The 24,248-nt window shown below is 43.5% G+C and overlaps 1 protein-coding gene across 4 annotated transcripts in view; it reads right to left on the minus strand.

Moving 5' to 3' along the window:
- Positions 1 to 24,248, minus strand: part of KIF27 (kinesin family member 27) — a 342,610-nt gene that overhangs the window by 229,064 nt on the left and 89,298 nt on the right. For all 4 annotated transcript variants that reach the window (XM_029616875.1, XM_029616884.1, XM_029616868.1 and 1 more), the window contains exons 6-9: positions 18,039 to 18,251; positions 14,620 to 14,801; positions 12,690 to 12,823; positions 12,146 to 12,295 (exon numbers count right to left, since the gene is read on the minus strand). In XM_029616875.1, coding sequence (XP_029472735.1) covers positions 12,146 to 12,295; positions 12,690 to 12,823; positions 14,620 to 14,801; positions 18,039 to 18,251 — 679 coding nt within the window. The remainder of the gene's footprint in view (positions 1 to 12,145; positions 12,296 to 12,689; positions 12,824 to 14,619; positions 14,802 to 18,038; positions 18,252 to 24,248) is intronic.

Consider the following 24,248-nt stretch of genomic DNA (forward strand, 5'->3'; position numbering starts at 1 on the left):
TGCGGGAAATCCAGAACTCCGCGGCACAGCTTGGAAGGTAGGGGCTGCTTGCAGCTAGGCGCGCAAGCAGGATCCTAAAAGGCTGTCAGTGAGGCGAAGGCGAGAGCCCAGTTCCGGAGCAGAAACACTTTTGCCTGCACCGTGTCCAGCTTGGCGCCTATGAAGTCCAGCTGAGGAGAAGGGCAGAGGTGAGACTTGGGTAGTTGATAACAAGCCTCAAGACCTGAGGTGTCTGCACTATCAGGGCTACAGCGCTTAGGGCCCCTGCGTGGGAATCGCTCTTGACCAACCGGTTGTCTAGGTATGGGAAAACTTGCACCGCCCAATGTCTGAGATAGGCCGCCACCACTGCCAGGCATTTGGTGAAGACATGGGGGTGCTGAGGCAAACCCGAAAGGCAGCACCCAGTACTGGTTATGGGCATTTCCCACCACAAAGCAGAGATACTTTTTGTGGTCAGGGAAAATGTCTATGTGCGCGTAAGCCTCCTTGAGGTCGAGACAGTAAAGCCAGTCTCCTCTTTTGAAAAGGGGAATCAGCATGCCCAGAGAGACCATCTTGAACTTTTCTCTTGAGAGAAACTTGTTCAATGCCCTGAGGTCAAGGATGGCGCGCAAGCTGCCATTCCTCTTGAGAATGAGGAAGTACCTCGAATAGAATCCTTGGTCCTGCTGGGGGCGAGGGACCGCTCTACCATGCCTGCTACGAGAAGGGCAGAGAGTTCCGTTTGAAGGACCTGCTGTGCGGACGAACCCCAAGATGGATATGGGAGAGAGATCTCTGGGAGCAGACTGAAGTTGAGACAATACCCCTTGATGAATGATGGCAAGGTACCCAACGGTCCAATGTAACCTCCTCCCAGCAATGGGCGAAGACTGCCTCCCACTGGGGGATCCGGCGTCAGGGGTATGCTTGACTGACTTTTGCTCCCTCACTACCAGTCAAAAGCTTGTAGCTAGGGCTTGCTGGGTTGCTGGCTGGGGTCTGGGCACTCACTGCTGGTGAGGGAGGCCCCTAGATCTGGTGCATGGCGAATGAGCCCGGGAGGTGGGAAGATAATACTTCCTCTGCCTGTAGAAGGGCGTCCAGGATCTCGGCCTTGAGAATTTCTTGGCTGAGGCCGGGGCGACAGAGGTGCTGGCAGAAAGCTGTTGAAGGGTGTCATGGTGGTCCTTCAATTGCGCTACCACATCCTGGACCTTATCCCCAAAGAGGTTTTCACCTGTTCAGGGGAGGTCTGCTAGCCTTTCCTGCACCTCCGAACAGAGGTAAGAAACTCTAAGCCAGGCCATTCTCTGGGAGCCGATGCCCACTGCGGCCACTTGGGTCGCTGTGTCAAAGACATCATAAGTGGAACACACCTCGTGCTTGCCAGCTTCTAGACCCAGAAGGACGATGGCCGAGAGTGCCTCTTGTTGCTGTTGAGGCAAGCCCTCTGTGAAGTCCTGGACCTGTTTTCAGAGGTTCCTGCTGTACTAGGTCATGTATAGCTGGTAGGCGGCAATACGGGCAACCAGAATAGCGCCCCGAAAGACCTTCCTATCCAAAGCATCAAGTTCCCTATGCTCTTGCCCCAGGGGACAGAGGCTTGCATAAGGGAGTGCCGGGCCTTCTTCAGGGCGGACTCCACGACCACTGACTGCTGGGGGAGGTGCCGCCTCTCAAATCACATGGTCTGCTGCACCAAATAGGTGGCATCAGCCTTTCTGTTGGCAGGGGAGATAGAAATAGGGTGCTCCCACATCCGGAGGAGGAGGTCCCTGAAGATGTCATGAATGGGAACCACAACGATCTTAGCAGCAACGACGAACTGGACTACTTCCTGCATCTTATGTTGCAAATCCTCCTCCATGAGCAACTGATAGGAAATGGATTCAGCCATGGCCCTGACAACCCCCACAAAGGACAGATCCTCAGGGGCGATCGGCGCCATTCCTCTGGTGGGGAGGGCTTCGAGAGCGGGGTCATCTGAGTAATCTGAGGACGACTCCCTGGGATCATCTCCCCAAGGGTCATAAGGCCCTCCCTCATCACTAGGGCCAGTGTGACACGGGCAAGGCCTGTGAGGGGTTTCAGCTCGGGGCTCCGAAGGTCTTGAGGGCACCACGGGAATTGACTGTTGCCCTGGCATCGAGGGGACCAGAGGCCATGGGAGGCCGGAAGGATCCGACAGGGACTCGGGGAACCATGGTCTGGGAAACATGGTACCAGCTGTATCTTCCTCCTCGGAGGGCCCAAGAATCAGGATCGCTCCGGTGGGGGGCAACTGTGGCTGTTGGGAAACTGAAGGCCCATCAGGCACCAGTTGCGTTGGTAGGGTGCCTAAAAGGATATCCAGATGCTCCAGTAGAGGTGCTAAAATCGATGGTAGAGGCTCAGGCACCGGAATGGGGGCTGATGGCAATGGCAGCTCGACGTTCTGAAGTGCCTTGAGCACCATGGACTGCACCCTGTGGTTCAGCTCCTCCTGGAAGTTCGGAATGGTCAGGACTGAGGGAGGAGAACGAGGCGTCACTGGCTCTTCCTTGGGTCTCTGAGGTGGCATGGTGCCCAGCACAGATATCGGTGGGGAATGCCTGGAACTCCCGGGAGCATCAGAGGATGGGACCTTCGATAGCCAGTGTCGCTTCCGTGGCAGCCCGGCAGCCCACGGTGCCGCACCGGAACTGTAGCCGTGTGCCGACGGCGACTGGTGACAATGCTTGCGGGTGCTCGGCCCGTTCTTTCCCCAGTGCCGAGGAGGTGGAGGACCCCAATGTCCAGGAGAACGGTGAAATCACCGTTGAAGAGCTAGCAAGAGGAATGGCGAAAGGGAGTGTATCGAGAGGCTCCCCTCGACCTCTCGGTTTCGATGGTTCTGATGCAGGAGTGGAAGGAGCAGACTTTGAAGAAACAAAAAGTTTCTCCATCTTATCAAGGCGCGCCAGATGGCCTTAGGGAGACATCTGGTCACATAGACAACACCCACGGACATCGTGTGAGGCCCCCATGCAGAGGTTCCGTGATAGATATGATCCGCGGGCACCAACGAAAACTGGTCGACGCCATGAAAAAATACCCGGCGTGCGGTCAATGACCGGCGGTCATAATAAGGTGAGGAGTTGGGAATCGATATCAAAGTTGAAGAAGGCAAGAATAACCTACCACACCGAGGAGGCACTGACCATGAAGGGGACCCGACGAGGAAACCGGGAAAAAGACCAAATACTGTCGAGAAAAAATAAGAAATAGAGGAGCTCCTTGAACTGTGAGGTAACTATACCGTGGAAAAGAAGAGACTGAAGGGGGACTTTGAGTGGACGCATGGATAGCGGCATGCTGAGTGTGCTGGTCAAAGCTTCTAGAAACTTTGACAAAAGTTTTCCGTGCTGGGCTCCATCGGATGATGTCACCCACATGTGAGGACTATCATCCTGCTTGTTCTAGAAGAAAGAAAGTTTCTCACTCTAAGAGGCTAATGCAATAAAGTGCACGTAAAAAAATGCATCCAAATTGGGCACCCTTTTTTACTGGGCGCCCTTTTTAACATTCACCTCTCTTGGGTGCCCAATTCAATAGGCAAACGAGCCACCATGCTAAAAAGGACATGCTAGGGATAAACTGTGCATCCCTAGTGCGTCCATGGCATAGGGCACCCAGGAGACATGGCTGTGCACAGCCATGGGTTAGGAAAATGGATGTTCATAAACTGAGCATCCGTTTTCCTAACCTGACTACCATCAAGTCTTTTTTGTTTGTTTTTATTTCCTGTTGCTGCTTTCTGTAGTTTCTCCTACTTATACTCCTGGGGGAATTCTGCGCAAAAAAATTTAAAATTCTACGCACAAAAACTGAAAATTCTGCAAACTTTATATTGGTCAAAATAACACAATTTACACTACAGTCTTTAAGTAACTACATTTTAAATTATTACAGAAAGAAGTTGTTACTTAAAGTTGCAGAATTTTAAATATTTTCAGCAGAATTTCCCTAGAAATTCACTGTAAAAGTGTCCCTTCCACTCGCTCTCCCTACTCCCCTGGCCAGTTTGCCCTCTCAGGCCTGTTCTCAGTACTGCCCCTCACACAGGCTCCCTCTGTCCCTCCCTCTTTCACACACATGCTCCCTCTCTCTAATACACATACACACACCCTCATACAGGCTCCCTCACATACACAATCCCTTCACACAGGCTAGCACCCTCACGTACACACAATCCCTTTTTCATATGCATGAGCTCCCAATCTTACACACATACACACTCCTTCACAATCTCCTCATATAGGCTCCCTCTCTCTGAAACCCACACTCAAGCATCCCCCAGCCCCCCTCTTTTACCTCCCATGCTCTCTCTATCACCCTCCTGCTCTGTCACCCTCCCCTCCCCTCCCCCACACCACTCCCCTCATATAGGCTCTCTCTATGAAACCCACAAGCATCCCCCCACTCCACCTCTTACCAACCAAGCTGTCTCTCACCCTCTCCCACACCCCCCTTCTCTCTCTCACACACATTCTCTCTCACCGGCATCCCCTTCCCCTCATATAGGCTCCCTCTCTGAAACCCACACTCAAGCATCCCCCCAGCCCCCCTCTTTTACCTCCCATGCTCTCTCTCTCACCCTCCTGCTCTCTGTCACCCTCCCCTCCCCCACACCCCTCCCCTCATATAGGCTCCCTCTCTGAAACCCACACTCAAGCATCCCCCCAGCCCCCCTCTTTTACCTCCCATGCTCTCTTTCACACCCTCCTGCTCTCTCTCGCCCTCCCCTCCCCCTTACCAACCATGCTCTCTGTCAACCTCCCTCTCACACACACATTCTCTCACTGGCACGCCGCGGGACGCGCTCCGTTCGTGGCATCCAAGGTCTCCTCTGTTAATTTTCTGCCGTGCTGAGATGCCACCACTCTCGCGATGGTCGTTGTCCGTGCGCTTCTGGTTTTGGAGGGAGGAAATCGGCGAGACGATGGTGGAAATCTGCGAGGTGAGGGAGGAAATCTGCGGGAAGGGGGAATTCTGCACAAATTCTGCATTCGCAGTAGCACAGAATTCCCCCAGGAGTATACTTAGTATCATGCCGATATTAAGTTGGAGGAACCACCGAAAATTAATATTTTCTGTTTTTCTGACCAGGGCTTGGGGCGTCTCACGACTTAATGACAGCTCCGGGGCTGGCATTAATTTGTGAGGGTTAAAACGGGCATGTCAGGTGCACAGTGGGTTTTTTGGGGGTTCTAGCTAATAGCCTCATCAACATGGCATTTACATGTGATGAGCGCTGTTAGCTACACACTGGTTTGGACATGTGTTTTGGATGCGCTGATCCCCTTAATGCATCAGGGTTATGGATGCATGACCACAACACGCGTCCAACCATGCATTAACCTGTGCGCTTATTAGAACTCCATGCAGATACCACACCAATACATGCTAATCATAAATAATTTTAGAGTAGACAGACAGATTTGTATAATACAGAGGATACTGTAGTTTTTGTATATTGTGATACCTTATATTGGACTAACGAAAAAAGATGTGATAGAGACCACACATGCCCCTTCTTCAGATATGATTATAAGGCTGTAGAAAAGAAGTATTTATATGTAGTGCTTCTAAAACCCTGATAAAACACCCCTGATGGAGAAATTGGGATTTGGGGTTTTAACCCAAACCGTGCCTGCCAAAAAAACAAAAATAAGCTTACCTTGATGTCTTCTGATCACACTGATGGTGTGATCACACTGATGGTGTGATGGTTTTCATCAGTGTGAGCCAGTAGTGAACCCAAACTCTGCCAGTTCAAAAAAACCCAGAGGTGCCATGAGAAAGCATCAGGTCAATAAGGAGCCTAAGCCCTGCTGGCCAAAGGAGCACCAGAGATATGAGTATGGAAGGGACGAGGTGCAAGGGGGGGAGGAGGGGGGGGGAGTGAAAGGGTGGTGAGTGCAATGTGCAGGGGAAAGGGGGGAGTGTAATGGGTGGTAGAGCGACTCAGACACATAGATACAAACACACACACCCTCCAGGCACGCACACGCCCTGCCACACCATCCAGCTGTACATACCCCTCCCTGCCACCCCACCATAACCATATACACATACTATGCAGCAAAGCATGCAACAATTTTAAGATAAATTTATTTACACCTTATTAAATGAAATCCATTAAAAATGCACTAAAATTTAATTTGCGCCGCGAAAACACCGACAAACACCTTTTTTGGTACCCAGTGAAAACACTTAACTGCCTGGAAAATAAATCCCTAAATTTACTTTTATACATTCCTAGAATAAGAAGCCCTATTTATATTAAAGATTGTTTGTAGTGAGAACTCCCAAATAGAGATCTTCAAGATACTTCAAAGTGGAGATGGAATTTGGATAAACTAGCATTGATAAAGCTAATAGATGCATTATATTTCAGTCTGAAAGCAAAGAGGTCAATTACCACCACCATTTTAGGCCTCAGCTTAGCAAACAGCATCAGGTATTTTGGGACTACCAAATGACAATAATATGTGGACCCATCAGCAATGTATGAAAACTACTCAAGAATTGGCAAGAGAAGAGAATGCATCAGGGCTAGCTCTTGATGTTCCAATGCTGATCCAGAAAGAACACTGGTAGCAGGAGGGGATGTTAAGGGAGGGGACTGGGGACAGAGAGGTGACCTCAGTAGGCCATGCAGTGATCATGGCGGCATTTAGTCAGGCAATAAGTATGGGCATGCAATTCCTGTTCTTACAGTATCCAGGGGCCACTGCAAGAACAGCATCTTTGAGCTATAGGGAGGATAATTTTCAAAGGGACTTCAGCAGGTAACGTAGTTCTTTACTCATAGAAATGTCGGTTTAGAAAATTGTATGACCGATATACTTGCATATTTACGTGGCTAAGGGAGAAGCATTCTAGAGGGTGGAGTCTAGACAGGGCTGGGATTTACAATGCATACTTTTTTATTTTAAAAAGCATGCAAGTAAATTCTCTCAGCACAACTACACACATCAAATAACTGTGTGCACATAGTTTTGTTGGGATCATTTTCAAAGCAAACTTTCCTTTGTGCATGCCATTCTTTACAACATGTCAGTTAAATGCCTACACAGAACTGAAAAAGTGAGAGACGAGAAGGGTCTCCTATATAATTCCCTTCTCAATGTGGGTGATGGTTATGATAGATAAGCTTCTGGGGTCCTGGCAAGAAGGGCATCAATGACAGCATAACCCCTTGTATTAGTTCATGACCACTGTGGGTACAGGGTAGGTGGTGCAGAGGAGGCTCCACCTTCATCATCCTGAGGTTTCAAAGGTCATTTTCAGCTGAGAGGTCATAAACAGATGGCAGAGGTTCACTAGTGAATGGTCTGTGCAAGAGTACCATGTAATTTGCCAGAGCACTGTCAGTAATGTACCATAATAAACGAAACAGTTATCATTCAGTGAAGAAGAAAACAGATTGCATAGATGGGAAAACGTCTAGTTTCAGTTTTAGACACATGCTGATCTTGATTGCCAAGGAGAAATTACATCTGAGGCATCGACCTCCACAATGAAGGGAAGTGCAGGATCCGGATGGTGGAGACATGGCTTGCTGGAGAAGGCATCCTTTAGTTTCTGAAATGCTGTCACAGCCGCCATAGACCAATTGGCTACGTTGGCACCTTTCTTAGTCATAGCTGTTAAAGGAACAGTTAGTGAAGAGTAATTCTTGATGAAGGTTATGTAGTAGTTGGTAAATCCCAGAAATCATCTAACAGCCTTTAGACCAGTGGGTTGAGTCCATCTTTGAATACCATCAAGCTTTTGAGGATCCATCTGGAACTCTTTGTTAGAAACAATATACCCTAAGAAGGGCACAGATTCCTTGTGGAATTCGCATTTAGACAACTTGGCGTATAAGCAGTTCTTACGCAGTCTCTGCAGCACTCTTTTGACATCTTTCTTATGGGTAGTCAGATCCTGGGAAAATATCATGATGTCGTCTAAGTATACAACGACACATTGGTAGAGTAAGTCACGCAGAATGTCGTTCATCATGTTTTGGAAGACAGCCAGGGCATTGCACAGGCCGAAAGGCATCACCAGATATTCAAAGTGTCCATCCCGGGAGTTAAAAGCTGTCTTCCATTCATCGCCAGAGTGAATACAAACAAGATTATAGGCTCCTTTGAGATCAAGTTTGGAGAATATCTTGGCTCCCTGTAGTCTATTGAATAGCTCCGAGATAAGTGGTAAGGGATAGCGGTCTTTTACAGTGATCTTGTTTAGACCTCTGTAGTCAATACATGGATGTAAAGTTCCATCTTTCTTCCCCACGAAGAAGAAGCCTGCGCCAGCAGGAGACTTGGAGGGTCTTATGAAGCCTTTCTGCAGATTCTCCTGAATGTACTCCCCTGCATAACTTTATTTTCCACTACGGAGAGGGGGTAAACCCTTCCTTTGGGTGGTTCAGTGTTAGGCTTCAAGTTGATAGCACAGTCATATGATCTGTACGGAGGCAATACATCAGCAGCTTCTTTGGAAAATACATCTTGGAAAGATGCATATTGAGGCGGCAATCCAGGTAACATCGGGGTAGTTGGCATGCAGGGTATTGGAGACACTTCCATCAGGCACTTACCATGACAATCTGGACCCCATCGTGAAAGCTCCAGAGTGGCCCAGTTGAATTGTGGCATATGCTTCTGCAGCCACGGTAACCCAAGTACTAAGGGGTGCATGGCCTTCTCTAGCACAAAGAAGGAAATAGTCTCTGTATGAAGAGCACCGGTACATAAGCTCGCTGGTTCAGTAAGCAGGGTTACTTCGCCTGGTAAGGGCTCTGCATGAATTGAAGACAAGAGCAACGGAGACGTCATGGTAGTGGTGGGGATCCACAAATGTTCCACTAGACATTTTAGAATGAAATTCCCTCTTGCCCCAGAGTCCACTAAGGCGAGGGTCTGATATTCAAGGGGTCCACAGATTAAGGAGACAGGAAGAGAAAGTGGAGGAGAGGGTGCAGTTATACCTAAGAAGAGTCCTCCCACAGGACTACGGTCTGCCAGTTTCCCAGACATATAGGGCATGTTTGTACAGCATGGCCAGCTTGTCCACAATACATGCATAGTCCCAACCTCTTTCGCGTTCTTCTCTCTTTAGAAGTCAAATGACTGTGGCCCAATTGCACTGGTTATTCTTCGCCAACAACGGGGACAGACGGTACAGTCTTCAATATAGTCTTGACTCGAGTTTCTTTCTCCCTGGATAGGTTTTCTGGGGCTCTTGACCTCTTGAACCTTATCACAAAGCCAGTGATCAATCCTTGTAGCCAACTTCATCAGGTCCTCCAAGGTCTCAGGCATTTCTCGAGCCACCAGTTCATCTTTTAACCGGGGGTTCAGGCCTTCAAAGATGAGGGTCTTCAGGCATCTCGGGTCCCAATGTAGTTCTGAAGCCAATGTCTTGAATTCTATGGCGAAGTCTGGTAAATGTTTATTACCTTGTTTCAGGTGAACCAATGTAGATCCTGTTGTCGTGTACTGGGCAGGGTCATCAAATACTGATCTGAACAGTTCCAGGAACCCGGTACGATCATTCCGGATAGGATCATTGTGCTCCCACAGCAGAGAGGCCCAAGCCAATGCTCTTCCGTCCAGATAAGACAGAATATAGGTGTCTTGGAATAGGCTATAGGAAAATGATTAGGTTGCAGAGCAAAGTGCATGCAACATTGGTTGATAAATCCTCTACATCTCCAAACCTCCCCTGAGAAGCGTGTTGGAGCGGAGAGAGGTACAGTAGTCTTGACTGTCACTTCTGGCGGTGTAACTTCTTGACCTGCGGTGGTTGGTATATTCATCTGTGCGTGCAACTGGTTAAAAGGCAACAGTCAGGTTATCCAGCAAGTTCTGTTGTTCTGAGATACGCTGGGCTAGGCCTGGAATGGCCTGCAATGCGGTGAGCTGAGCCGAATCCATGGAGTTAGCAATCTGTTATGGTTTTGAGGTATTTGGGTGGATTCTTGGGTACTGTAGTGATGGCCACTCCCACAGGGAGGAGCCCCATGAGGAACTGCAGTACTGGGCTAGACTCAGGATGCACAAACACAGAAGATTGTCTTTTATTATACAGCTTGAAGGACCACCAGAGGTGGCAGTAGTGAGTCGATCCAATACAGACAGTCCAGGGGTCCTCAGCTGAGGAGACCCGTTCCACAATGGTAGTATAGGGAGCTCTGATGCAGTTCTCAGTATGGAGCTGTAGGTGAGACAGACTGATGAGGTTAGATTATTCACTAAGCTGTAGCTGTTTTTTTTTTTCTTTTCCAACTGTACTTTATTTATTTTTATCAACATTTTAATTTTTATTTTATTGCCATAAGTTAATTTTACTTTAATCTATGATTGTAAACCGCTTTGATCAATTTTTGTATTGGTAAAACGGTATATAAATATTTTAAATAAATAAATAAATAAATGTCACAGGAAAAGTTAGTCCCAACTCCTGGTTCCACCCATGTACTATGCCATCGTATACTATGGAGGGCTCCTTTTTCAATAGCTTCTTATAAAAATAAGAAATAGTATCCTCAAATGGCTCTTCCCAATCAAAAATCTCAGACTCTAACGGCTCATCGGTGGTAGAAATCGCCCTGGGGGATGATTTCTGAATATTTACCGCCTCAGAAGAGGATGATTTCTTATCCAGAGGTGTGACACGATTTGTTTCTTGGAGTGTCAGTCTTACCACAGCACCCAGAACATAAACTTCCTTCACCTAAGGAAGTGCGCTTTGAGCCACAAGAGCTGCAGCGATGACTCTTCTCAGTCATCTGAGCAGTAAGTAATTCATCACAAGTGCCTTGAATTGTGATTTAAGGGCAACAGCTGCTGGTAAGGATACTTAACCCAAAGGACTTCCCTTACACTTAGACTCTGTAAAAGATCTACCTTGTGACAGAAGCAAGGGAGCAGTAATGACAGCAGTCTAAGCATGCTTCACTGCAGGAGAAACATCCGCAAGCGCATGGCACCAAAATCTCTTGAGCTTAGACAAAACCTCTTTCAATATGAGATATAAACTTCTGCTTCATGAGCCCCAATTCAAAAACGTCCATCCAGAAGCTGGAGACAGAGAATATTGGCAGGGTTGTTCTATTCGTGATATATATAGAAGTGATGTCATATATATATAATAAAAAAACAGATGCTGGATAAGGATCCTAAACCCATAGGTTCGGGACTGGTGGAGCAGAAGGAAAAGGAATAGCTATTCATGCTTTGTAGCTTGTTAAAACATTGCTGATTATGTTGGACTATAAAAAATCTTTTTTACCTGTTTCTGGCTGCTGTTCCTTTCCCCATTATGAAGGCAAATTTTAAATTGTTCACATTAGCACAAAGACTGCATGTATGTTTTACCCATGTGCTTTGCACCGATTCTCAAGGTGAAAGTGCATGTGTGCTTCCACTTTGAAATTTGCCCCAGGTACTAAGTGTGTGCAGTCAATTGCACCTGCTTTTTCTGCTGGTAGAATTCTACTAGAAAATAATGCATGCAGATCTGAAGATGCCATTTATATGCATACACTTCCTCCCCCAACATAAACACACCCCCAAGAATGCATCCTTTCAATGCAACTAAAAGTACACAAGTGTGGAAGAATGCATATGCTTTTAGCCGCATTGAGGGAGGGTAATTTTCAGGCAGCCAATTAACATAGGTAAAATGCTTTATAATCAGGTAAACTAACTAGAAAAGTCATCCTCTATATGCTAACAGGTCAGGTTAAATAAGTGCTATGAGGGCATGTATATGAGGTGGTACGGAGACTAATGTGTGAACAAGCATATTTAGCTTTTTGTTCGTAGCTCATGCTGATATCATTTGTCAAGCTTCCTTCACCTTTTTTTCCTTTAGGAGATGGAAGTTATCTGAATGACTTTTGCATATTTTGATGAGATTGATAACACATTCTACAGCTCAGAGCAGGGTCAGCCCCAAATGCCTCATTACAATATTCATTCAATCTCAAGATAACATTTAAGATATTCAGCCAACCTTCCCCAGTCTACTTTTCAACCTCTAAATGGGTGAATTGTCTGCTAAAGCTTTGTTGTCATTAATAATATAGCTGTGTTCGCTCATGCTTAGCTAGTGCATGTTTTTTTTATTAACTTATTACCTGTTTTTATCAATTCTTTAATGAGTTCCTCCTTCATTTTGATATTGATAGTAATTTCTCGTATTTTCTGTTTGGCCTCAATAAGCCTTAGCTCTGAATGCTTCAAGTTCTTCATATTTAATTCTTGGCTCTCCCGGAGACCATCTATGTCTGCAGTTTGAGATAAGAAACAGAGTGCTCAGAACAGCTTGAATAAATATATGCTGAAGAAAACACAAACTCCCACTCTTGCTGTAATATATCATATGATATCTGCCATAGCAGTCATACATAATGCTATTTAATAGCCTGAACATTAACATATTTTGTAGGCCATTTTGCACCTCAAATTCAAAATAATTAGCAGTAAAAGGTTAGAGGACTGTACTAACGAGATAAATAAACATAGTGAAAGGACACATTAATGTTTCTTCCATAATTAAAAAGTAAAAGGCATACAAACCTACTACAAAGGTATGATTCTGTAAGTATTTTTGTTTTGCTATCTTGCATGCCTAGGTTCTGCTTAAGTGGAAATAGAAAATACTCTGTTATTAGATGGTACCTCTAGAAGCTTCACTGGGTGGCATAGACTCATTCTGCAACTGGTGCTTGGGTATTTGGCATTGCAAGGTACTTAGTTCAAGTGCAGGACTGAGAGGGGCCTGTTTTCGAGTCCATGTGCGATTTATAGAACGCCTAAAGAAAACAAAAATTTTAATGAAAATTTTGTAAAAAGTTTATAATATTTTTACTTTACTCCTTCATTTTCCAACTCATTTCACCACACCAATTGCTATACAGAATTCAGATCCTCTGGCTGACTGAAGGCTGAATGGTTAGGCACCTTCTCTTCCTGTGTCATCAGGAATTGCCTCTATATAAGAAACCGGCTTTGTCTTTCCCGCTTCTTTGAGAGTCTGAAAATATCAACTTAGCAATACACCTACAGCCTAAGAAACATGTCTTCTGTACCACAGTGCAAAACATTAGAGTCCAGCTTAGGAGTCAAGTCTCTGGTCACAGGCATTAGGTGCCAATTCCCCCACCCAAAAAGATATATATATTACTAGTCAACCCAGTCAGAGTGCACCTTACTAAAGGAGGAACCGCTGGGAAGAGTGGAAAAGTTGGCAGGGATCCCCAGGCCCACCAGCCAAAGAGATCTGTAGCTTCAGGTAGAAGGATCAGAGGGAAACTGTCCCTTCATTCTGCCTCTTTCTCTCATGGTTGCAGCACCATGGACAAGACAAAAATTCATGAGCAAACACTTTCTGTTGCTGATCTTGCAAGATCTGCAATAAGACATGCTGGCTGCAAATTTCAAATGTTCTTGTTGTGCTGGTACTTTGATAGAGGAGGTGGACAGTACAGAGGGGATGAACAGGCTCCCACTGCTTAGCTAGTCTGAGTGAAGTAAGAGATGTAGGAGATTGATGCTAGGGGAGAGGGAGGGAGGAGGAGGAGGAGGATACTGGTGAGGATGGGGTACAAAAGGAGCTCAGATGCTGGGAGGTAGGGTGGCTGAGGGAATCAGATACTGGCAGAAGGGTAGGAGAGGCAGGGGGCAGATGCTTGGAGTAGGAAGTAGGCAGGTACCAATGCTGTGGAAGGGAGAAGGAAAGGCAGGGGCAGATACTGAGAAAAGGGAGAGGAGAAAGGCAGGGGACACTTGCTGGGTAAAAGGAGGAGAAGGCAGGAAGAAGATGCTGTGGAAGAAGGGGGAGAGGCAGGGACACATACTGTGGAGGGTAAGGCAGAGGAGAACTAGAGAAGCACCTTGTGAGATTAGGAAACTGGTGTTGTGCAAATGATGGAGTTAACAAGCATTGGCACATGGTGGTTATTTTGCCTATCAATTTAAAAAATAAAAAAATGTATTAGGACTCATTATGTATACATAGGATTATTTTTCCCTATGTGCATCGCTTTGTACTTGTCCAAATTAAATTTCAACTACCATTTAGATGCCCAGTTCTTTTGTTTGCTAGCCAGTAGAGGGCAGTGATAAAGTGTCACATGTATAAAAATGAATTCAGATATTCAGACATCCCCTGGGTTCATTCATTTTATGGTAGGTGCAAAACAAGCTCATTTGGAGGCCCTACCCAGTGAGAAATTACACTACAAGAAAGCATAGAAATACTGCAGCCAGAATGCCACAAGAATGTAAATGGGCAAGAGAAATCCTTAGACAGCACATAAAAGTGAATGAAAATGCAAAGAAAGCCTTTTTTTTTGTTGCACTGATTTAGCAAAAGAAGCAAACAGCTCAAAGAAAAATTTCTGAAATGCCAGCAAGGGACCCCAGATAAAGGATCCACAAGCACAGAGGGTAGACAACCTTTAAAAAATTCCTTCAAATGTCTTTTCTAAAGCATGTTTTCAGTATTCTAAAAATCATGTGTGAGAAATCATCAGTTGCACTGAACTGGAGCAGCAGCAAACAATACAAGCCTCATGCAAATTCAAATGTATATACATCAATTATTTACCTAAATGCAGAATTTTTTCGGTTCTCTTTATTTTTTTCATCCTCATCTTCATCGCTTTGATCTGAGAACTGGCAATGAAGGACTTCGTCTTGCTGTTCCAGGCGATCTATTACCATCTGACTGCGTGTTCGGAATCCTGCTACCACCCGATCCAGGCAATACATAGGAGGACTTGTATGCACCTTCACATAGCATAAAATGTATAAAAACATGGGTACAACTTTATCACCATCATCAACTGCTGATATACTAAACAATCTTTAACAGGTTATCAGTTAAAAGAAAATCTAAAAGGTAACTTGGTAGACATTATGCTTTTATTAGGATTACAATTGTTTGTAAATGGAAGTTACTCCACAAAAGAAGCTTAGAAAAAACCCCACTTGTTAAGTCACATGCAAATACCAGGGGACAACCAACATCTATATACTTGTTTCATCTAGAAGAGGACCTAACCTGTTTTCCATTAAGGGGGAATTATACTGAAGTCAGCTATTGCACTTTGTGTGCTAGCTTGATTACACTAATTTGCCCACAAGTTTTAATGAAAAAACAGGACTGAAAAAAAAAAATGTCAAGAATTCAAAGATAGAATTGGTTTCTTTTTTTCACATTTGGTGGGGGTGTCCAGTGGTAGGTATTTATTGGATTAAGATTAAAACCCTGATCTTCAAGATGACAGGAATTTCTAGTATCATGGACAATTCCTTTTGTTAAATATTCCATAGCCTCTCATAGCAGCCCATTCTTAGCAATTGCTTAGGCAAACTGCAATAGCTGTTAGATGTGAACTGGCCTCTTGGTGGCACAAGGCATCAGCACCTACTTTAACTCAAACAAGCTCCCATCTTGAGAGAGTGTTTTACTTGGGGAAACTTACGGCCCACAAACATGACGTCATGCAGAAGAAGTCTGAAAAGATCTGGAACCCCTTTGTGCAGTGGTTACGTAGGTAATCTGCTTCTTTCTCCATATCATTTTATATTCTTTGCCTCATGGTCTGGATATGTTTTTTATGTCCCTTTTGATATTAATTAAAAGGAAAAGAGGTGGGGGTATCGCTCTTTATTCTTTTCTTTCTTCTCCTTTCTTTCTTCTTTTAGGGTTTACAAGGGGGAGGGTATTTGGGGAAAAGGGAGCTTTAGACGGTGTTACCTGTCATATGGGTTCTTATCATTATTGTTTCCATTCCTTGATATGGTAACTTGCTGGATGGGTTGATGATTGTTGTATTATGTATTTCCTTTTCAATAAAATTTAAATTGGCAAAAGAATTCCAAGACATTCTTAGTACTATATAAAGAGATAATTAATATGATCAAAATAATTTTTATGTTGAAAGGCAAAACAATCCACTCAACAACTGTTGTTTTGGAGAAAACTTCCTACCTCACGGCACACCACAGTGCTGGTGATCTTTTCAAAGCAGATTCTTTTGATAGTGATAACTATCTTTTTATATAGTACTAAAGCAGGTATTGGTAATGGGAGGAGGAAGAAGAGAGTTGGTGAGCTGGTAAGCCAGATTTTGGCTTTCTACTGCAGCACTTAGATCAGGCCAGTCAAGTTAAGAAGCTAGCAGTGAAAATCAGCAAAAGATCCTTGTCCAAAATTTAGCTGGCTAAAGTTTGCTCCCTAATGAAACCTAGATGGCTTAATTTAGCCGCTTATCAGGGTAAATATTCAAAAGCTTTGATCTAGTCAGCTGCCCTTACTTATACCTAAATTCATCAAAATGCTATAAATATAGCAGAAATAGCACCTACGATAAAAAAGGGGGCATGGTTAGGCTAATTTCCTGCTCCCGCATAAGTAATTTCCACAACACGTTATACATTTATCGCACCTGCGCTATTTAATATGAGAGAGAGAGGCTCTGTAGAGACCAATATGTAAGTTTACTATTTATATCACTTTAAGAGAGGGAACTTTTAACTTGGGGTGAGGTTTCAGGGGTGGGGGAGGTTTTTGTGGTGCAGTCAGAGGTACCAGCAGTCAGAGGTACCAGCAGCAAAGTTGACATCACTGAAGATTTCCTGTCATTTGGAAGATGAAAGGTAGAGAGTACATTGTACAAATCAACTCCTCTTTTACCTTTCATCGTTCCAAATGACAGGAAATCTTCAGTGATGTCAACTTTGCTGCTGGTACCTCTGACTGTCTATGAAAAACTGCCCCCCAAAATGCCCCCTCTCTTTTGCCTGAACCGGCATTTGCGATAAAAACCTTTTCGGTCACTAATGCAGTCACAACACACAGAAAAAAGGTGTCGTTATTTCCGGCATTAAAACCCACATCGCTGTGCATTACTCTATCGCATTTGACATTAGGAGCCACTCATTACAATTAACTCGCCCAAACTCCTCCCACTTGCATTGCAAATGTCACATTTGCATACTAATGTGCATTGCACTATTTACTGCGCACATTATGGCATTATCGTGTGCGTTAGGGCCTTAATTCTATCATTAAGGCTCTAACGCTAAATGATAAATGACCCAGTTAGGCAGCTACATCCCTTTGACAACTGATCACATAAAGATTTTTCTCCCTATTTTGTGTCTATGGGAAAAAATACTTAATACAGCCCAGAATATGAAATTTAATATAGCAGAAGGCAAGTTTACTTCTTACCAACTAAGAATAATGTGATAATGAAACATCCTAACACATGAATGTGATCATGGGTGGTCAGATATTTTTTCCCTTTACAGTGAAAGCTACAAGAGCATTGCCGCACTATTCCAATGGCTATGTTTTTGTTAAATATGCACGTACATCTGACTCCACTGTGAGAAAAACTTTCCCACAAACTCCTAAGGCTCCACATAGCATCTCACAATGCACCCAAGGCTAGCTTACAGTATACCAAGTTATGCTTTAGAGCCTGAATTGGAAGTTATATGAACCAGTATTTTCAAGAGGGGGCAAATGTTCAAGTACAACTGGACAAATGCACATGCATCTGGGCAATTTGTGCACATAATTGTTGCTAAGGTGCAATTTATTATTGCATGTACTCTTATGAATTTAGAATTTGTGCACTTAAGTGTGCAATGCCCCAGCATGAATACATCATTCAGTCACATGCTTACAATTTGTTTGATTTTGCATCTGAAAACAAAGCCCACTTTGTTTTGGTTGCATTTGAGTCTTTTGTACCACTGTTTAGGGAACTTGCCATTTAGCAGAATTTGATGCAGGCAAAACATCCTGAATCACCTACCATATCTTGACTAAAAATAAAAGCAAAATAAAGATACAAGGACGAGAAAAAAAATCATTGTAGTGATGAGATGACTTTTGGACCTCCATTTAGGTTATTTTTTGGAGGCAGTTGGATTTTTTTGGATTAGAATCATCTGCCCCCAGAAAACAAACCCAGAAGGAGCTCTAAATTGTGTCAGTTTTGTTTGTACTTTTCTGGACTTGGGCACTGCAGACATCTGAATGGACTGCAGCAAACTGATGGAGAAGGGCTGGGAGTTGTGAGTTAGTGGTACACTGTATGATCTTTGGAAAGACATTGCAGGAACCAGCCTATCTTCAGAAATCTGCTGTGATGCCGTCAACTTGACTAGTTTATCTTGTAGTTCTTCAATAAGAAGCTGCTGTTCGATCATTTTCTCATTCTGAAAAATCAAACAAAAAAAAGCAGTATGTTTAACTTTGAAACTATATAAACTACAAAAATGTTTTCATCATCAACACTGTATTATATATAATACTATACTGAAATTTCCCTAATGCAAATAGTCATCAGATGCACATATTTATTTACTTATAATTCAATTTAAGAACATAAGAAGAACATAAGAACATGCCATACTGGGTCAGACCAAAGGTCCATCAAGCCCAACATCCTGTTTCCAACAGTGGCCAATCCAGGCCATAAGAACCTGGCAAGTACCCAAAATCTAAGTCTATTCCATGTTACCGTTGCTAGTAATAGCGGTGGTTATTATCTAAGTCAACTTAATTAATAGCAGGTAATGGACTTCTCGTCCAAGAACTTATCCAATCCTTTTTTAAACACAGCTGTACTAACTGCACTAACCACATCCTCTGGCAACAAATTCCAGAGTTTAATTGTGCGTTGAGTGAAAAAGAACTTTCTCCGATTAGTTTTAAATGTGCCACATGCTAACTTCATGGCGTGCCCCCTAGTCTTTCTATTATCCGAAAGAGTAAAAAAATGATTCACATCTACCCATTCTAGACCTCTCATGATTTTAAACATCTCTATCATATCCCCCCCTCAGCCATCTCTTCTCCAAGCTGAAAAGTCCTAACCTCTTTAGTCTTTCCTCATAGGGGAGCTGTTCCATTCCCTTTATCATTTTGGTCGCCCTTCTCTGTACCTTCTCCATCGCAATTATATCTTTTTTGAGATGCGGCGACCAGAATTGTTCACAATATTCAAGGTGCGGTCTCACCATGGAGCGATACAGAGGCATTATGACATTTTCCATTTTATTCACCATTCCCTTTCTAATAATTCCCAACATTCTGTTTGCTTTTTTGACTGCCGCAGCACACTGAACCGATGGTTTCAATGTGTTATCCACTATGACGCCTAGATCTCTTTCTTGGGTAGTAGCACCTAATATGAAACCTAACATTGTGTAACTATAGCATGGGTTATTTTTCCCTATATGCATCACCTTGCACTTGTCCACATTAAATTTCATCTACCATTTAGATGCCCAATTTTCCAGCCTCACAAGGTCTTCCTGCAATTTATCACAATCTGCTTGTGATTGAACTACTCTGAAAAATTTTGTATCATCTGCAAATTTGATTACCTCACTCGTCATATTTCTTTCCAGATCATTTATAAATATATTGAAAAGTAAGGGTCCCAGTACAGATCCCTGAGGCACTCCACTGCCCACTCCTTTCCACTGAGAAAATTGTCCATTTAATCCTATTCTCTTTTTTCTGGCTTTTAGCCAGTTTGTAATCCACGAAAGGACATCGCCACCTATCCCATGACTTTTTACTTTTCCTAGAAGCCTCTCATGAGGAACCTTGTCAAATGCCTTCTGAAAAACCAATTATACTACATCTACCGGTTCACCTTTATCCATATGTTTATTAACTCCTTCAAAAAATGAAGCAGATTTGTGAGGCAAGACTTGCCTTGGGTAAAGCCATGCTGACTTTGTTCCATTAAACCATGTCTTTCTATATGTTCTGTAATTTTGATGTTTAGAACACTTTCCACTATTTTTCCTGGCACTGAAGTCAGGCTAACCGGTCTGTAATTTCCCGGATCTCCCCTGGAGCCCTTTTTAAATATGGGGGTTACATTAGCTATACTCCAGTCTTCAGGTACAATGGTTGATTTTAATGATAGGTTACAAATTTTTACTAATAGGTCTGAAATTTCATTTTTTAGTTCCTTCAGAACTCTGGGGTGTATACCATCCGGTCCAGGTGATTTACTACTCTTCAGTTTATCAATCAGGTCTACCACATCTTCTAGGTTCACTGTGATTTCGTTCAGTCCAACTGAATCATTACCCATGAAAACCTTCTCCAGTACGGGTACCTCCCCAACATCCTCTTCAGTAAACACCGAAGAAAAGAAATAATTTAATCTTTCCGCGATGGCCTTATCTTCTCTAAGTGCCCCTTTAACCCCTCGATCATCTAACGGTCCAACTGACTCCCTCACAGGCTTTCTGCTTTGGATATATTTAAAAACGTTTTTACTGTGAGTTTTTGCCTCTATGGCCAACTTCTTTTCAAATTCTCTCTTAGCTTGTCTTATCAATGTCTTACTTTTAACTTACCAACGTTTATGCATTTTCCTATTTTCCTCTGTTGGATCCTTCTTCCAATTTTTGAATGAAGATCTTTTGGCTAAAATAGCTTCTTTCACCTCCCCTTTTAACCATGTCGGTAATCGTTTTGCCTGCTTTCCACCTTTCTTAATGTGTGGAATACATCTGGATTGTGCTTCTAGGATGGTATTTTTTTTTTTAACAATGACCTCGCCTCTTGCACACTTTTTACTTTTGTAGCTGCTCCTTTCAGTTTTTTTCTAACTATTTTTCTCATTTTATCAAAGTTTCCCTTTTGAAAGTTTAGCACGAGAGCCGTGGATTTGCTTACTGTCCCCCTTCCAGTCATTAAATCAAATTTGATCATGTTATGATTACTATTGCCAAGTGGCCCCACCACTGTTACCTCTCTCACCAAATCTTGTGCTCCACTGAGAATTAGATCTAAAATTGCTCCCTCTCTCGTCGGTTCCTGAAAAAATTGCTCCAATTGCTCCATAAAGCTATCATTTATTCCACGGATACCCTTGCATCTTACCCTGGAGACAACCCACTGTCGCTACCTGGACACTCAGAGAGTTAAAGGCCAGTCCCTTGACCAGAACTTTCCTGTACAAAAGCCAAAATATGCGACACTGTAGCCTGAACAGACTGAGGCTGCACTCCATCAACAGCAGATCAGAACTCAAAGATACTCCAAATTCACACATACATCAAGGATGTAGAAGGTGGAAAGAACTGCTTTGGAATATCCCCTCCATTTCAGTTGTCTCCTCTCAGAAGCGAAGCTACGAGACAAAAGTGAGCCACCTGACCCAAAAATATTGGGCCCTGGTGGAAAACAGTTGACCGATGTCCGAACCTTAGGGGCCCATCTATGGCCATGTTGATCACATCTGGTAAGCATGGTCAATGTGGCCACTTTGGAACTACCAGGATTACATTTCCTGGATGTTTCTCTATCCGCTGGAGGATAGCAAATGTAACCCCAATATTTAAAAAGGGCTCCAGGGGCGATCCGGGAAACTACAGACCGGTTAGCCTGACTTCAGTGCCAGGAAAATTGTGGAAAGTGTTCTAAACATCAAAATCACAGAACATATAGAAAGACATGGTTTAATGGAACAAAGTCAGCATGGCTTTACCCAGGGCAAGTCTTGCCTCATAAATCTGCTTCACTTTTTTGAAGGAGTTAATAAACGTGTGGATAAAGGTGAACCAGTAGATATAGTATACTTGGATTTTCAGAAGGCGTTTGACAAAGTTCCTCATGAGGCTTCTAGGAAAAGTAAAACGTCATGGGATAGGTGGTGATGTCCTTTCGTGGATTGCAAACTGGCTTAAAGACAGGAAACAGAGAGTAGGATTAAATGGACTATTTTCTCAGTGGAAGGGAGTGGACAGTGGAGTGCCTCAGGGATCTGTAATGGGACCCTTACTTTTCAATAATCAAATTTGCAGATGACACAAAATTGTTCAGAGTAGTTAAATCACAAGCAGATTGTGATAAATTGCAGGAAGACCTTGTGAGACTGGAAAATTGGGCATCCAAATGGCAGATGAAATTTAATTTGGATAAGTGCAAGGTGATGCATATAGAGAAAAATAACCCATGCTATAATTACACAATGTTGGGTTCCATATTAGGTGCTACAACCCAAGAAAGAGATCTAGGTGTCATAGTGGATAACACATTGAAATCGTCGGTTCAGTGTGCTGCGGCAGTCAAAAAAGCAAACAGAATGTTGGGAATTATTAGAAAGGGAATGGTGAATAAAATGGAAAATGTCATAATGCCTCTGTATCGCTCCATGGTGAGACCGCACCTTGAATATTGTGAACAATTCTGGTCGCCGCATCTCAAAAAAGATATAATTGCGATGGAGAAGGTACAGAGAAGGGCGACCAAAATGATAAAGGGAATGGAACAGCTCCCCTATGAGGAAAGACTAAAGAGGTTAGGACTTTTCAGCTTGGAGAACAGACGACTGAGGGGGGATATGATAGAGGTGTTTAAAATCATGAGAGGTCTAGAAGGAGCCTACTTTTGTTTGCCTACTTTTGTTTGCGCCTGGAGCGCAAACAAAAGTAGGCTGTTCGCGCTCGTCTGAAAATCTACCCCTTAGAGAATAGCCACTGCCATTAGCAATGGTAACATGGAATAGACTTAGTTTTTGGGTACTTGCCAGGTTCTTATGGCCTGGATTGACCACTGTTGGAAACAGGATGCTGGGCTTGATGGACCCTTGGTCTGACCCAGTATGGCATTTTCTTATGTTCTTATGTTCCTTGTATTTATTTATTTAAAAAAATGTTTATAGTCTCTTTATATCAAAACATGTACCAAACATAATACATTATAGTACACAACATCGTTGGAGTGGGGTGAATAGTGCTGGAATAAAGCAATGGAAACATCGAAATAGATGGGATGGAGTTATTGTATTAAGTGTTTAAAAGTGAGCAAGCAATGAAACATAATCCTATATTTTATGGGATATAGGTTTTATGAGTATGAATGAGGTGTGAATGTAGATATGTGGTATTATGGGGTAAAGGGTTAGGATATGTCCGTATGATAATATATATGTGAATCACATGAATTGATTGTAGTGACATGTCCACAATTATTTGATTGATGATGTTGTTGCACCTTTTTGATAAAGTTGTGTACTATAATGTATTATGTTAATAGGAATAAAGTGCAATAGAAAATTTAAATAATAAAAGAAATAAAAAAAAAAAAATAAATGTATGCAAAATAGATTTTTGCTTGTATGGAATTTATATACATGATGTTGTATACAATGAATTCTATTGTTTAGAACTAGATGGTTTTTATGATTACTGATTCCCACTGTTGAGGTGGTATTGTTACTAGGTTCACCACCCATCCTAGAGACTTCAAGTGCATTAGTATCTTTTGTACTGATTGTTGACAGAGGTCATTCGATTTCACATGAATAAGTCAGTCATTCAGATACGGATACATCAACACACCGTCCTTTTGCAATGCGGCTGCCCCCACCACCATCACCTTGGTGAAGGTACCAGAAGCCGTTGCCAGTCGAAGGGAAGGGCTCAAAACCAAAAATGTTCCCTTAGGACCATGAACCTCAGGAATCTCTGGTGCTCCAGCCTGATGGCTATGTGCAGATATGCCCTATCAAGGTGAGAGATGCCAAGAACTCTCCCTTGTGTACCACCGCTATGATGGACCTCAGAGTTGGACCTCAGAGTTTCCATGTAGAAATGGGAACCTTGAGAACTGTATTTACCTTTTTTAAATCCAATAACTCTTGAATTGGATACAGTGGGGAAAAGAAACAGGATTAACTTAAAATTGACCTGCAGCCACATTAAGCGTTTTCAGGGTCTGAGCCAACAAACTCAGCAAGACACCTCTGTAAAAAAAATCTGAGCAGAGTCCAGAGCAGCTCTCAATCATATGCAATTTCTCCCTCTTCTAGAAGTGAGAAAAGCCAATTCCCCATCAGAATCCTCTGATGTCTCTTGATTCATACCTCCTTGAACATTACCAGGGACAGCCTCCCTGTGGCATTTGCCTGCTGTGACTGACAATTGAGATGCCCAAGCACGTGAGGTTGTTTTGATTTTGTTGGGCACCCCCTGCAGAAAGATCTGCAGGCTCTGGAAACATTTCACCCAGGAGGAGGAGGATGGATCTATACCAGAGTCTATAGATCTTGCTCTCTCCAATCTCTTTCGAGGAAGCTTCTGCCCTTGGGAACAAGGGAGAATTGACCATTGCCACACCTCCCACTCCACTCTCTCTCTACCGAGGTCGAGGGCATGTCCCAACATGAGCAAAAGCTGTAG

This window comes from Rhinatrema bivittatum, chromosome 1, assembly GCF_901001135.1.
Source record: "Rhinatrema bivittatum chromosome 1, aRhiBiv1.1, whole genome shotgun sequence".
Lineage (NCBI taxonomy): Eukaryota > Metazoa > Chordata > Amphibia > Gymnophiona > Rhinatrematidae > Rhinatrema > Rhinatrema bivittatum.